The sequence below is a fragment of the Ascaphus truei genome, chromosome 4 (genome assembly GCF_040206685.1).
Source record: "Ascaphus truei isolate aAscTru1 chromosome 4, aAscTru1.hap1, whole genome shotgun sequence".
Lineage (NCBI taxonomy): Eukaryota > Metazoa > Chordata > Amphibia > Anura > Ascaphidae > Ascaphus > Ascaphus truei.
In genome coordinates, this window is record NC_134486.1 from 276,314,830 (window position 1) to 276,328,155 (window position 13,326).

Below are 13,326 nucleotides of genomic sequence, written 5' to 3' on the forward strand. Positions count from 1 at the left end.
TAGTATTGATACTAGCTTCAACTTTTACTTAAATGGCAGTGTTGCGAGCCCTATTTCACACCTTGCGAGCCCCCTCTATTCCTCCATTTTCCCATGTATTTCTCTCCCTCTGTCTCACCTCTCTCCACCCCCCCTCTATCACTTACCTCACTCTCCCTCAATCCCTGCCACCCGCTTCACATGTATTTCTCTCCCCTACGCCCTCTTTTCCTCACTCCCTCTCCCCCCTCTCTCCCATCAATTACACCACACTCACTCAATTCCCTCCCCCCTCACATAATTCCGCCCCACAAAATATATACCAAAAAAACAATACATATAAAAAAAACAATGCATATAAAACCTCTCCAAAGCATATAAAACAGCCCCAAGACATATAAAGCCCCCAATCCCAATAAACATAAAAAGACCCCCACTTCCCCAATACATATAAAAAGACCCCCACTCACCCCCAACACATATAAAAAGACTCCACTCCCCCCGCCCCCCACCTCTCAATACATATAAAAAAAGTAGACATACCTTGGGGATGGTCGGGACCGGTGGCTGTGGGGTCCAGCAGAGAGTCGGGGCCCTGCCGCGACCGGCCATCAGATGCAGGCCTCCTCACTCTGTGCCCCACGCCGAGCTTCCAGTCAGCGTGCACCGGAAGCTGAGGCGCGCTGATGTCAGAGGGGCCCGGCGCGCTGACATCAGAGGCTGGGACAGGAAGGCCTGCATCTGATGCAGAGCCGGGGCCCGGTCGCCATTATCTTTTGTCGTTCCCCCATGTTGGCGGCCCTGTCAGAAGGTCACGAGGTGGTATTCAGTACCTGAGACCAGTGGAGAGAACAGCTGCTGCTCCGCTGAGAACAACTTTCCGACTACCAGGTAAGTGCTGCAGCTGCTCCGTTAAACCACCGGCACAATCCCTCCCCCCTGCGCACTGTTCCAGCTGACAGAAAAGGAAAAACTTTCAAATTTGTACTTGCACTGCTTGCAGGTTGCACTTTTGGACATTGTATTGCACGGGTCCCCCTGGTCTCTCTCCCCCCGCTGGTCTCTCTGCTCCCTCCCCCGGTCTCTCTTCCCCCCCCTGGTATCGCTCTCTCCCCCCCCCCACACGCAGTCCTGTTCAACTGAATAAAACATTTTTTTGTTACAAGTATCCATGAAATCTGTGTGTGCAAAAATGTATTGAATTGTATTGGTTCCCTCTGGTCTCTCTCTCGCTCTTCAACCCCCCCCTCTCTCTCGCTCTTCAACCCCCCCCCCCTCTCTCTCGCTCTTCAACCCCCCCTCTCTCTCGCTCTTCAACCCCCCTCTCTCTCGCTTTTCAACCCCCCCCTCTCTCGCTCCATCCCCCCACTCTCGCTCTTCAACCCCCCCTCTCTCGCTCTTCAACCCCCCATCTCTCTCGCTCTTCAACCCCCTCTTACTCTCGCTCTCCCCCTCCTCTCTCTCGCTCCATCCCCCCCTCTCGCTCTTTCCTCCCCCCCTCTCGCTCTTCCCCCCCCTCTCGCTCTTTCCCCCCCCCCCTCTCGCTCTTTCCCCCCCCCCTCTCGCTCTTTCCCCCCCCCCTCTCGCTCTTTCCCCCCCCCCTCTCGCTCTTTCCCCCCCCCTCTCGCTCTTTCCCCCCCTCTCTCGCTCTTTCCCCCCCCCTCTCGCTCTTCCCCTCCCCCTCTCGCTCTTCGCCCCCAACTCTCGCTCTTACCCCCCTCTCTCGCTCTCCCCTCTCTCGCTCTCCCCATCGCACAAGGTCCAGAAGGGGCCCCAGGGGATGGAGAACTACAGACACTATACAGAAAATTGATCAGCTAAGTAACCCAGGACGAGTAAAGCCTCAGCACCTCCCAAGCAGGCCAAGATCTGGGGCAGCTAGTGAAGAGAAAAGAAAAAATGCAAACAGCAAAGAGATCAGAGACTGTACATAATGTAAAGTATATGTTGTGACTGAGCCTTTATCCACAGCGGATAATAAAGCTCCTGTTTGCGAGAATGACGTTTCTGGCGCCCATCAATGCATTTCCAACGCCTAGCCTGCACCCCGACAAGGTAACAAAGACTGAGCAAGCCATGTAAAGAGACATTCGATGTAAGTTCTTTAGGAGCCGGGGAAGGAGGGTTACACAACTAATAATACTATATGGGAACATAGTGACTAGATCAGGAGTACACACGCTGCATGGTTTGGTTTGCTTGAAGAAAAGGGAGAGAAGAGCCACATGAGAACTTCCAAACAGAAACCGACATTACTATAATCAAAGAGTTTGCATTAAATGCCGCTTGCAGCCATTGTTTTTGAAGTCCAAAAGTTGACTATACGTCAATTCCCATGGGCTTCATTCACTGTAGTGTATTTTGTTTATATTTCCTTTGAAACATACAGAACACCTACAAGCTCATAAAACACAGACAAAGCTCAGTGCACATCCAGAAAAACTTATATATGGTACAGTGCCTAAATATACATGTATAAATAACTAATAAATAAAATGGTCTTTTAGTTTAACATGTTGGCCAAATTGTTGTAAGCCCTTGAGCCAACTGCACGGCAGACCACGTTTCAAGGGTCCCCAACACTAATATAGATTCTTAATAACCTGTGCATTGCCAGGAAGAATGATTTATAATAAATCTGTCAAAATTAGTTGCAAAAGTTCTAAGTCTGATTGAAGCTTTGAGAATGATTACTGTAAAGTCTGGCAATGAGAATCCTGTTTGGGGAAAAGTTGAGATATGGATATCTGCAGTGGTATCCTGGTGATGGTATTATAACAGACCCTCTCCCCCCCATCCCAAACATGGGCTGCTGTGATAAAAAAGTGTCACACAAGTGGATTTGTTAACATATGAATGTAGGAATTGACATGGAGAGACTGATTCCACAATCTGCCACTGAACCTTACACATCCCAGGAAGACACAATAGAGCCTGGCAACGAGTGGCTGCCAATGAGTTGCAATCAGTGAGGGCAAACGATAAATGGTGTGGCACCATTTTGAAAAGTGGAAATATATGGGTCCTCTGGGCAGAGATTGTCGCTTTAGTCTTTTCATTTCCCGAGGGGCCAACATCGCATTGCGCTGCAATCCAGTGCATACCACTGGGGCAATTCAAGGCTTGAATTACATATATTTGTCAACCACTATGGCAGGGATGGTCATCTCCAGTCCTCAAGGGCCACCAACAGGTCATGTTTTCAGGATAACCCTGCTTCAGCACAAGTGGCAAATCAGGGGCTCAGTCAAAGGCCGAGTCACTGATTGAGCCACTTATGCTGAAGAAGGGATATCCTGAAAACATGACCTGTTGGTGGCCCTTGAGGACTGCAGTTGGCCATCCCTGCACTAAGACTTCACTTATGCACAGACACTTCTCCTATTCACAGAGGTATTTTTATGTTCGCAAGGCAGACGGGGTATTCAAGGAGCATGCAACATGTTCTTACTTCTGGCAGAGCTGGCTGAATAGCCCTTTGGGTGAGAGCGGCTCTTTCCCCGCCTCTTTCACACTGTGCAGGAATAATAGTACTGCAGATGTCAAAGGTCCAGGACAGGAGAGGTTGATGACCAGCGGATCCTTCACAGGAAAAACAGAACACACAATTATCAGTGATTGGCCATGTCGGCTATTTTAACATATTCACCTCCGAACCCCCTGGAGTCCTGCAACGCAGTGAGGTGGATGGTTAAAGAGGAAATATCATGTGTTCAAATCTGAGGTATACAACAATATGGGTCACTATATTTCAGTACTACATTGCTCTCCTAGACATAAAACAACTCCCCCCCCCCCCCGCAGATTGCATCTGAACAGAACTGTGACCTGTGAAAAAAAAGGGACACGTAAACCTACTGAAATGCCACTGCATGTCATTCAACATTTTAATGGGCAAATCAAATGTATGTTGTGTCAATGGTGAAACCTTTCTTTGGATGAGGAAAATTTTGTTAACATTAGCATTTGTGTGTTCACAAAGACTCCTGAAAGCTCGATGCAAAAGCTTGTCACTATTAAAATGTAATTCATTGAAAAGAGTACTACGGGCCAAATTTACTTAAGTATATAAACACCAAAACTTTCCTTGTTCACTGATGTAACATAGCAAATATTTTCCTTTTAATTAATACAATACAGGCATACCCCGGTTTAAGGACACTCACTTTAAGTACACTCGCGAGTAAGGACATATCGCCCAATAGGCAAACGGCAGCTCACGCATGCGCCTGTCAGCACGTCCTGAACAGCAATACCGGCTCCCTACCTGCACCGAAGCTGTGCGCAAGCGGAGAGACTATAGAGCCTGTTACACATGCATTATTTACATCAGTTATGCACGTATAGGACGATTGCAGTACAGTAGATGCATCAATAAGTGGGGAAAGGTAGTGCTTCACTTTAAGTACATTTTCGCTTTACATACATGCTCCGGTCCCATTGCGTACGTTAATGCGGGTGTAGAGGGAGAAAGGGGGTGGCCCGATATTAAAGGGGTTGCACCCCATTTGGCCACCCCTGACCCCACCAGGGAGACACGGGGTTAACTGGACTGGGGTCCAGAAATGTGATTTCACCCGTTATAACCTGTAAATGTGTATTTTCCTGTTTCCCCTCTGTTATTGTACATCAGTGTCTGCATCACACACACTAGAATCCATCCGGGAGCACAAGGGTTAATAGTCCGTTAATACTGTGTCTCAAGGTATGGACAAAGCTTCAGCGAAATTCCTTTGCTATCAGGATGACAGATGGCCCTAGAGTTCCAATGGCTAGAACTTAAGTTTTGTTCAAAAGGTTTTATCACCCTGAGGGTGGAGGAGGCGCATACCATAGCAGTTTTAAAGTGTCCCACTTATCACTGTCCAACACAGGTTATCTTGTCCAAGATCCGGAGGGGTAGCTGGGCTGGCATTCCATTTGCACATGTGGGGCCTCAGAAAGGAGACCCCAGAGTTCTACTGCACATGTGCCAGCTAGCAGGGGGGCCTGTCCTAAAATGTGTCCCCCCATCAAAGATTGGCTGGAGATAATTGCAAACCAATCACAGGTTCTTAATGTTACAGATAGAGGGACAAAAGGTTTATAACCTGCTGTTCCCCATCTATCCTTTGTCTTCATTTTTGGTCTTCATGCAACGTCTTCATTCGTTTTCGTTTGCTGATATGGTAACGTGATCTCACCTGAATGATTTCCTGACTGCTGAGAGAAATGCTACATCATACTTCTCATTCCCCAACCCCAATGTAAGTGTACTTCTTGTTTGTTACTTCATTATCTGTTGTGTTCACCTTTATTCTAAGGAATAAATACAATTTATTATATCTTAAGCCTCGTTCAGTTCAAACCCAATTATTTTTGTGTAATATTAATAAGCCTGTGGAAGCTATCGTCACAGCGGGGTATGCCTGTATAGTCATGATTTTAAAGAACAGAGAGTTAACTATTGTATTCTGGTCATATGCATCATACAATGCTATTGTCAACCTGTTAGCTTTTGTAAATATAGCTGAGAAAGGCCAGAAAAGATCAAAGGGAGCTGGGGACACACGGCGCTGCAGAACTTTTTCATGCACTAAAGATCTCTGCAGCCGAATACACGATAGTTATACAAAGACAGGTATTAAAGACAGAGTGCAATTTAGTTGGTGTACGAAACCATGTGGGGGTTTTGTAGCAATTCCAAGCGTAGTATTTTCAACCTTCTCTCAAACTGTTTTAGTAGCTGTCTCCACGTGTCCCTGCATTTTCACCAGCATACTACTGGCTGAGTCAATAAATAACGGGAAATCTGTAACACTCGTCATGCGTTGGCTTGTTGGCCCTGATGATGATGCCCTCTGCCATTCTCCAGTGGAATGAAGAAAAACTGGAGGTCGTAGAGTGGCAAGATCAAGGGGTTGTAGATGGGGAAGCTCCTAAACGGGCCCAGATAATGTAATAATAAACAAGAAAGAAGCCCAGAGCTACCTCCAATATGACAAAAATACACAGTGAAAGTTGTTTTTTGGGGGGTTCATCAGAGCTTGCTGGGTATCTGTGTGTTTATTGGCTGTGTCCAGCTGGTCTCGGCTGTTTTGGAGGTCGGTGGCCCCTCCCCCCCCAGGGTTTAAGCTCACCCCTCCCCACTCTCCAAATGAACAAGTCTTTTCATGCAGCTGGTTGGGACAGATACAATGTGATCATTCTTCCTCTAATTATAGAGGTACTGATGCAGCCGCCGTTATTCGAACACTTCACGCGTCGTGTACATCGGAATCCCGATTTGAAACCGCGGGATGAATTCCAGCCTAAGATGTGAGCGCAGCGAGAGCAGAAAAACAAATTTTTGTGTTCTGGCTTTTAAAAACATGAAATTGACACAGTAGCACAGTAGCACAGTACTGTACATATTACAATTCATCCATTTTATTGCAAACGAAGAAACAGAATCCATGAAATTCAAATAAAACATCCGCGATAAGCGCGGGTGCCTGGGGTGATTGGCCGCGTGAGGGACAGCAGAGAACTCAAAATCGGCGCAGAGATGTGTTCGAATAACGGCCGCTGCATCAGTAACTAAGAATTTTAATCAGTAAGTGTTAGGACCTGCGATATTTGGTTACAGTATGCCTTTATGTGGCTCGCAGGCTTATAATGCTTTGGCCAAAGGGTTTAACTAAAATGACCCTTTTTCAAGAGATATATAGGTATTTCACTGTGTATTTTTGTCATATTGGATGTAGCTCTGGGCTTCTTTGTTTTTGTTTTATACATTTAGTCATGCCCAGTAGCACTCTGTTTGACACATATACATATATACACACATTTTATATATATTTATATTATGTGGTAATTTTTGGGGTTCATCAAAGCTTGCTGGGTATCTGTGTGTTTAATAATAAACAAGCAAACAAATGTGAGCAACGCAGTTCTGGCCTCTGATGCAAAAGACCCCAAGGCTGTGTAGGTTTGTGAAAGGCACTTCACGTCCCTGTACCAGACTGCTCTCCACTAACAAAAAACTGACTGTGACTCCAGTGCTCCGTAACGCTTTCTATCTAATACAATGTAGTAACAAATGAGGGAGAGGGGGTAGGTGGTATACCTTTTATTGGACCAACATGTCGTTAAGTTACAAGCTTGCGAACCTCTCCCGGGTCCTTTATCAGGTATGGCAGAAATACCCAATGAAGGACCCCAAGAGATTTGAAAGCTTGTCAACTACTTGATGGTCCAATAAAATGTATCATACCACCTACTTACTCCCTCCTTCGTCACTACATGGAAGAAAGGACTAACACGGCTACCCACCCTTCTTTTCAATCTAATACAATGTGCGGATCCATACACATCAAACCTGTTCCCACAGATGGAACACCTGGAACTACTGTACCATCCTTACCAAATGAATGTCTGCAGCACGACAGATCTTAAGCTTCGTGCCCTTTTCCTTCATTTCATTCATAGCTTCATTTAGCATGTGTGTTTGTGCCAAATTCTGGAGGGGGAAACAAAAAAAAAAAAGGAAAGAAATGAATCTGGTGAGGAAAAGAAATAAGTCATTTGTAACAGGGGACTTACAATGTTCAGAAAACTTGCCTCTAATCCAGCAGTGTGCTGGTTAATTGACCAGCACCTGGCTGATTAGAGGTGTTAGAAAAAGCCTGCCTCTGAGACAGGAAGAGAGACTCCTTAGCACACCTGTGAGCTGAACAAGGAGACAGGCGTCTTGAGCCTGCCAGAAGAGACTGCACGCTGCCAGCAAGACACAGGGGAAAGTACTTCTAAACCTGGAGAACAAAGAACTCTTCCCCTACAAGAGATAGATAAGACTTTCCTTTCTAAGACTTTTTGTATATCTGCACATATCAAGATATATGTTTGGGGCTGGGAGACATGCTAATCTAAAGGGAGTTGTGGACTGTATAGGTTTAACTAGAAATACTCCCAAGTGGAACAGAAGCTTTGTTTGACCTCTTATTTGCATACGTTTGGATGTTTTCTTGTGTTAAAGAAACAGGCACTATAAAAGCCGTATTTAATTTCACCTTAAAACAGTCTCCATTGCATACCTCTGCACATGTCCTCTTACATCATTCTTAAAATATAACTTTGTTACAAAAAGGGGCTTGTACAGCACTCGTAGTACAACTCACATGCCTAAGGCCGAGCTTATAGTGCCGGCGACGGCTAGCGAAAGTTGTAATTTGCTTTCCAGCGACGTCGCGGGCGACCAGGTCTTTGAACAAACAAACAGGGAAGCACTATATGAGTTAGGATCAGGCCCAGCAGCCACTTTATGTTGAAAACCACATATGAAATAAGCATATAATTACATGAATAAATACACAAAAATATATAAATAGCACAAGTCTCTGCCAGAGAGAAATTGTCCAGGTGGTGTGAATACAAGTTAATGCCCCTGTCTGATATGACAGACTCGGGCAAGAGTGGCCTTTGAGAGGTTAAAATCCAGAGTGGTAGCATAGATGGAAAGCGCTACCAACTGTGCAGGTATTGTAGTGTGTAGAAATGGGAAGGTGCCGTAGGCATCAAATGTGGAAACCGCTCACCCAGACTTCATACACTTCGCGCAGGTGGCTCCTTTTGTTTCCTCCTTCACAGCACTCGCTGCAGAAACACCGCTCCACAGCTCTCCTGGGCTCGCACACCAGTGATGGAACTGCTCACAGGGCGCCGGGTTTCCGGGTATGACGTCACGGCCGGACGTGACGCACCAACCCTTCCCGGCCGCTGCCTGGAACTACCGGAGCGCACAGGGGCTGAGAGCCGAATCTCACGCACCCCACACAGCTTCAAAATTTCACAGCCTCCGCAGTACACTCTCCAAGGGACTCCACATTAAACCACCAGGACTGGGGCAATGAGACAGGAATGCACAAGAGCTGCAACCCCTGTGAGCAGTTCCATCACTGGTGTGCGAGCCCAGGAGAGCTGTGGAGCGGTGTTTCTGCAGCGAGTGCTGTGAAGGAGGAAACAAAAGGAGCCACCAGCGCGAAGTGTATGAAGTCTGGGTGAGCGTTTTCCACATTTGATGCCTACGGCACCTTCCCATTTCTACACACTACAATACCTGCACAGTTGGTAGCGCTTTCCATCTAAGCTACCACTCTGGATTTTAACCTCTCAAAGGCCACTCTTGCCCGAGTCTGTCATATCAGACAGGGGCATTAACTTGTATTCACACCACCTGGACAATTTCTCTCTGGCAGAGACTTGTGCTATTTATTTTATATTTTTTTGTGTATTTATTCATGTAATTATATGCTTATTTCATATGTGGTTTTCAACATAAAGTGGCTGCTGGGCCTGATCCTAACTCATATAGCGCTTCCCTGTTTGTTTGTTTGTTTATTGTCCTTATTCAGCAAGGTTTGGGTACCTTGCATTGGAAGCTGCTTATCTGTTTGGGTCAATTTGGTTCCGTTTGCCATTTTTTGTTTTATAGCCACAATCAACCCCTCTCACTCCTAATGGTTCATGTCACACAACCTATCAATGGTTTAAAGTGTATATATTATAGGATTCAATTTTATTCACATCATTAAGGTGTATTTCGTTCCAATTTATTTTATTTTTCAATCACACCTGGATTTATTTGTCAATCCCTTGTACGGTGAGTGGTTTCACGAATTGATCACCAGGCGCACAAATTTTTCTTTTGTTTGCTTGACCAGGTCTTTGATTGGTTCAGAGGCTGTCACATGTGGCGACAGCCTCTGAAAAATCAAATTTGACCGGCTTAAAAAAAAATTGTGCCGCCAGCATCGCTTCCGTCTTGTCGCGCTTACTATAAGCGCTTGCAACAGCGACAATACATTTGTTTTCGAGCAACGTCGCATCGCCGGCACTATAAGCGTAGCCTAAGAATGTGAAAATAAATCGACACATGTAACCTTCAATGCTGATTCTCTAACAGAGAATGTTCCTGATAATTTTCCTACTTGTTTAATAATCATTAAAAAAAAAAATATATATATATATATATATATATATTTTATTTTTTTACAATTTTCTAATATTTTGAGCAAAAAGATCTTGCATACATGAGATGGCACGCTAATAATATCTGAGCTTTTTACCTCAGATAATGACAACATAAGACAGAAGATATATTTGATGACAATATGAAACCGTAATTGATATCGAATACTATTAATGGATGTATCACATTTAGCAGGCAATAACATACAGCAGGGCCATTCACAGTCCATTCTTATGGGGGGAAATAAGCTTGTAAAATAAAACATCTGCATGTTACGATAATAATGTGTAAAAAAGGTAGAAGATTCAATAAACATTAGCCCACATGGAAGGGAGATAAATGCCTCTTGGGCTTGAACTAATTAGGCATTATAGCAGATCATGCACTTACCACTTCCACCAATGCTCTGCCAACAGCAATCAACCATGCAACGCAAACATAAATCTGGCTCCATTAGTACATCACAGAACAGCTTGATACATTGCACAGGATTCCAGCACTGATGCTACCTATGCCCACGCAAAGATGTCAAGTGTGCCCTACTTGATATAATGTATTATGAGGTTGTGTTCACCGGAAAGGAATTGTGGCTATTCCAACCATGTGCTCATTGAACTTTACCTCAATGCGCGTGTTGCCTAATATCGCTTTCCAAAATGCCCAGAAATGAAGCCAAATCTTCTCTCACCCATACATATGGCTATGAATGTTTTTTTGCAAAGCTTTATAGAAGCACGTTGACATACATGTGTGAACACACACACAATGCACATTGTAAAGACATAGCATAAAAACTTTATATACACACACATGAATATTTCCTTTACCTGCATGACAGCATTAAAGAAGCAAGTGTTGCCTAAATTATTAATTCCTTTCACTGGCACAGAGGTGCTGTTGACAGAGCCTTTTCCTTTCAGTGTGTCAAAATCGTCACCGTTTTCCTCTCGCAGTCGTATAACCTTAGAAGAACCTGGAAGATACAATATAAATATATAAATATATATATAAATCACAAATTATCTATATCTATACTTAGTTACGTTATTGTGGGTAAAAAAAGTGACAAAAACCCTCCACAGTACATGGAAATATTACTGTATGCTCATTTGCATGTATTAGACAGGTCTGCAACCCCACCTTTCACCATTATCACCCAGCACACAGTGCTTCCACTGCAGCAATGGATTCTGGGAAATGACATGCCACCTTAAGCTTCGAAACCATATAACATGGTCCCCTGTAAGCTTTTGCTTGCTGCATTTCACAGCTTTGAGCACAGCCTGGGTTAAGATGCATAGCCAGTAAACCCACCCACAGACAGCCGTTTCGACCTTAATGGATCTCATCAGTGTGAGGTTGGTTATACTGGCTTTGCAAAATGAACCTCACAAGGATGACATCCATTAAGGTTGAAACAGCTGTCTGTGGGTGGGTTTAATGGCTATGCATCTTAACCCAGGCTGTGCTCAAAAGCTGTGAAATGTAGCAAGTATAAGCTTTAGAGGACCATGTTATATGGTTTTGAAGCAAAAGGTGGCACTGTGTGCTCATTTGCATGTCGTTCCCAGAATCCCTTGCTGAGGTGGAAGCACTGAATGCTGGGTGATAATGGTGAAATGCAGGGTTGCAGACCTGTCTAAGACATGCAAATGAGCATACAGTAATATTTCCATTTGCTATCTATATCTACACAGACAGAACACACGCATACATATTCACACACAATGGTGCTGAGAAAGCTTCCAAGACCATGATAAAAATTCCTTACCTGGAGGTTAGTATAATTTATATAATTACAGGCTAACAGGCATTCATAATTATTTATGGTCTGTAGAATTCTTAGTGAGCTCATGTAGAAATCTGACCTGTGAATGTTACTCAGTCGTCATAGTGTAGAAAGTGTAGAAATAAATAAAACACCACAAGTAATACAAAATATGTCTAGCCCTCAAGAATACATGTTCCTTACATGTAAAAAATGTACACACTGTAGATTATCTAGAGTATGGTAATGATGGTACCAGGAATCTGTTAACTACTGGGAGAGAGTTATTGAGTGGTTTATACTCCTTGCGTATACGTAAAATTAAACAATTCACTTTCCCAGACCCTAGGTTATAAGGGGAAAGAGAAAGACGAATTATGGTGCACTGCTACTTGTCCGTCATAGTATATAGGTTCTCTCGCAAGATTAAAAAGAAATGTATTATATTTCAGGTCTGAAACACACATTTTACACTAATCGTAGGGGTACACTTGTTTGTGTGTGGGTTTTATAATTACTCCCAGTCAACCAATGGGGGAAACCTATTACCAGACATGTGAAGTGCCTGTTCAAAGCTGCTTCAACTATAGGCTTCGGTTGTATTCTGTCTTATTTATAAACTGCCCCTTCTTTTTCTGTGTGTTATCTTGTAGCCTCTGTAAGCACTGTAACTCGTTTTGTTATATTTAAACTAGAATGTAATATGGCCTGTCTTTGAGCTCTAATAAAACCCGTTTATACTGTGAAGCAGTCATTTTCGTTCACATTTTATCACCCCATTTTGTTCAATTACATAGGTATAATAACCCTTTGCCAGTACCTGGTACTGGGAGTATCATTGGGGTGCTGTGTGATGATTTTGGGGGGGTGTGCTCATTTTAGTGCCCTGACGTTCAGTTTGGTTATTAAACCCTTTTACACATGTCCAAGTGGGAACGCATGTCCGCAGGACCGGACTTTGACTTATATCAAGTTTAAAGGAGCAATCCAAGCCCTTTCTTATTTATTTTCATTTTTTAATACAGGGTTGAAGTAGGTCATCTCCGGAGCTGAACCTCATTAATTTCAGCTCCAGGGTCACAAGGCTTCCGGAGATACCTCCAAAGGGGGTGCCGGTATTCTACAGTTCTAAGCTCCAGCGTCACATGGGCCAATAGGCAGCTGCACCGGAAGACATCACAGCTTCCTATTGGCCTGCATTACCAGGGAACTTTGAAAATGTGAAAAACAGCCACAATGTGAACCCTAGAGTGGCTACCGGCACCCACTATGGAAGCTGCAATTAGTGAGATTCTGCTCCGAAGACCCCCTGCTTGAATCCTGTATTTAATTTATTTATTTTTAAATTAAAAAAAAAAAAAATCGCCTTGAATTGCCTCTTTAATAGGCCCCAAAAATTAGAAAAAGATTTATTGAAGTGAAACTTCTTTGCTGGCACCTACAGAGTTTTGATGTGGAAAATGTCATTAGTTGTCACAAAAACGCATGACGGAAGTGACGTCATGACGCAGAAACGGCCGCGGGACCCAGAGCATGCGCAGAAGGGTCCACGGGCCTCTGTCGTATAACGCCTGCGCAGAGGCCACCGGCA

At 44.2% G+C, this 13,326-nt stretch overlaps 1 protein-coding gene across 5 annotated transcripts in view; it reads right to left on the reverse strand.

Moving 5' to 3' along the window:
- Nucleotides 1-13,326, reverse strand: part of USP45 (ubiquitin specific peptidase 45) — a 109,660-nt gene that overhangs the window by 59,056 nt on the left and 37,278 nt on the right. For all 5 annotated transcript variants that reach the window (XM_075597514.1, XM_075597515.1, XM_075597516.1 and 2 more), the window contains 3 exons: nucleotides 10,795-10,940; nucleotides 7,364-7,459; nucleotides 3,431-3,561 (listed from right to left, as the gene is read on the reverse strand). In XM_075597514.1, coding sequence (XP_075453629.1) covers nucleotides 3,431-3,561; nucleotides 7,364-7,459; nucleotides 10,795-10,940 — 373 coding nt within the window. The remainder of the gene's footprint in view (nucleotides 1-3,430; nucleotides 3,562-7,363; nucleotides 7,460-10,794; nucleotides 10,941-13,326) is intronic.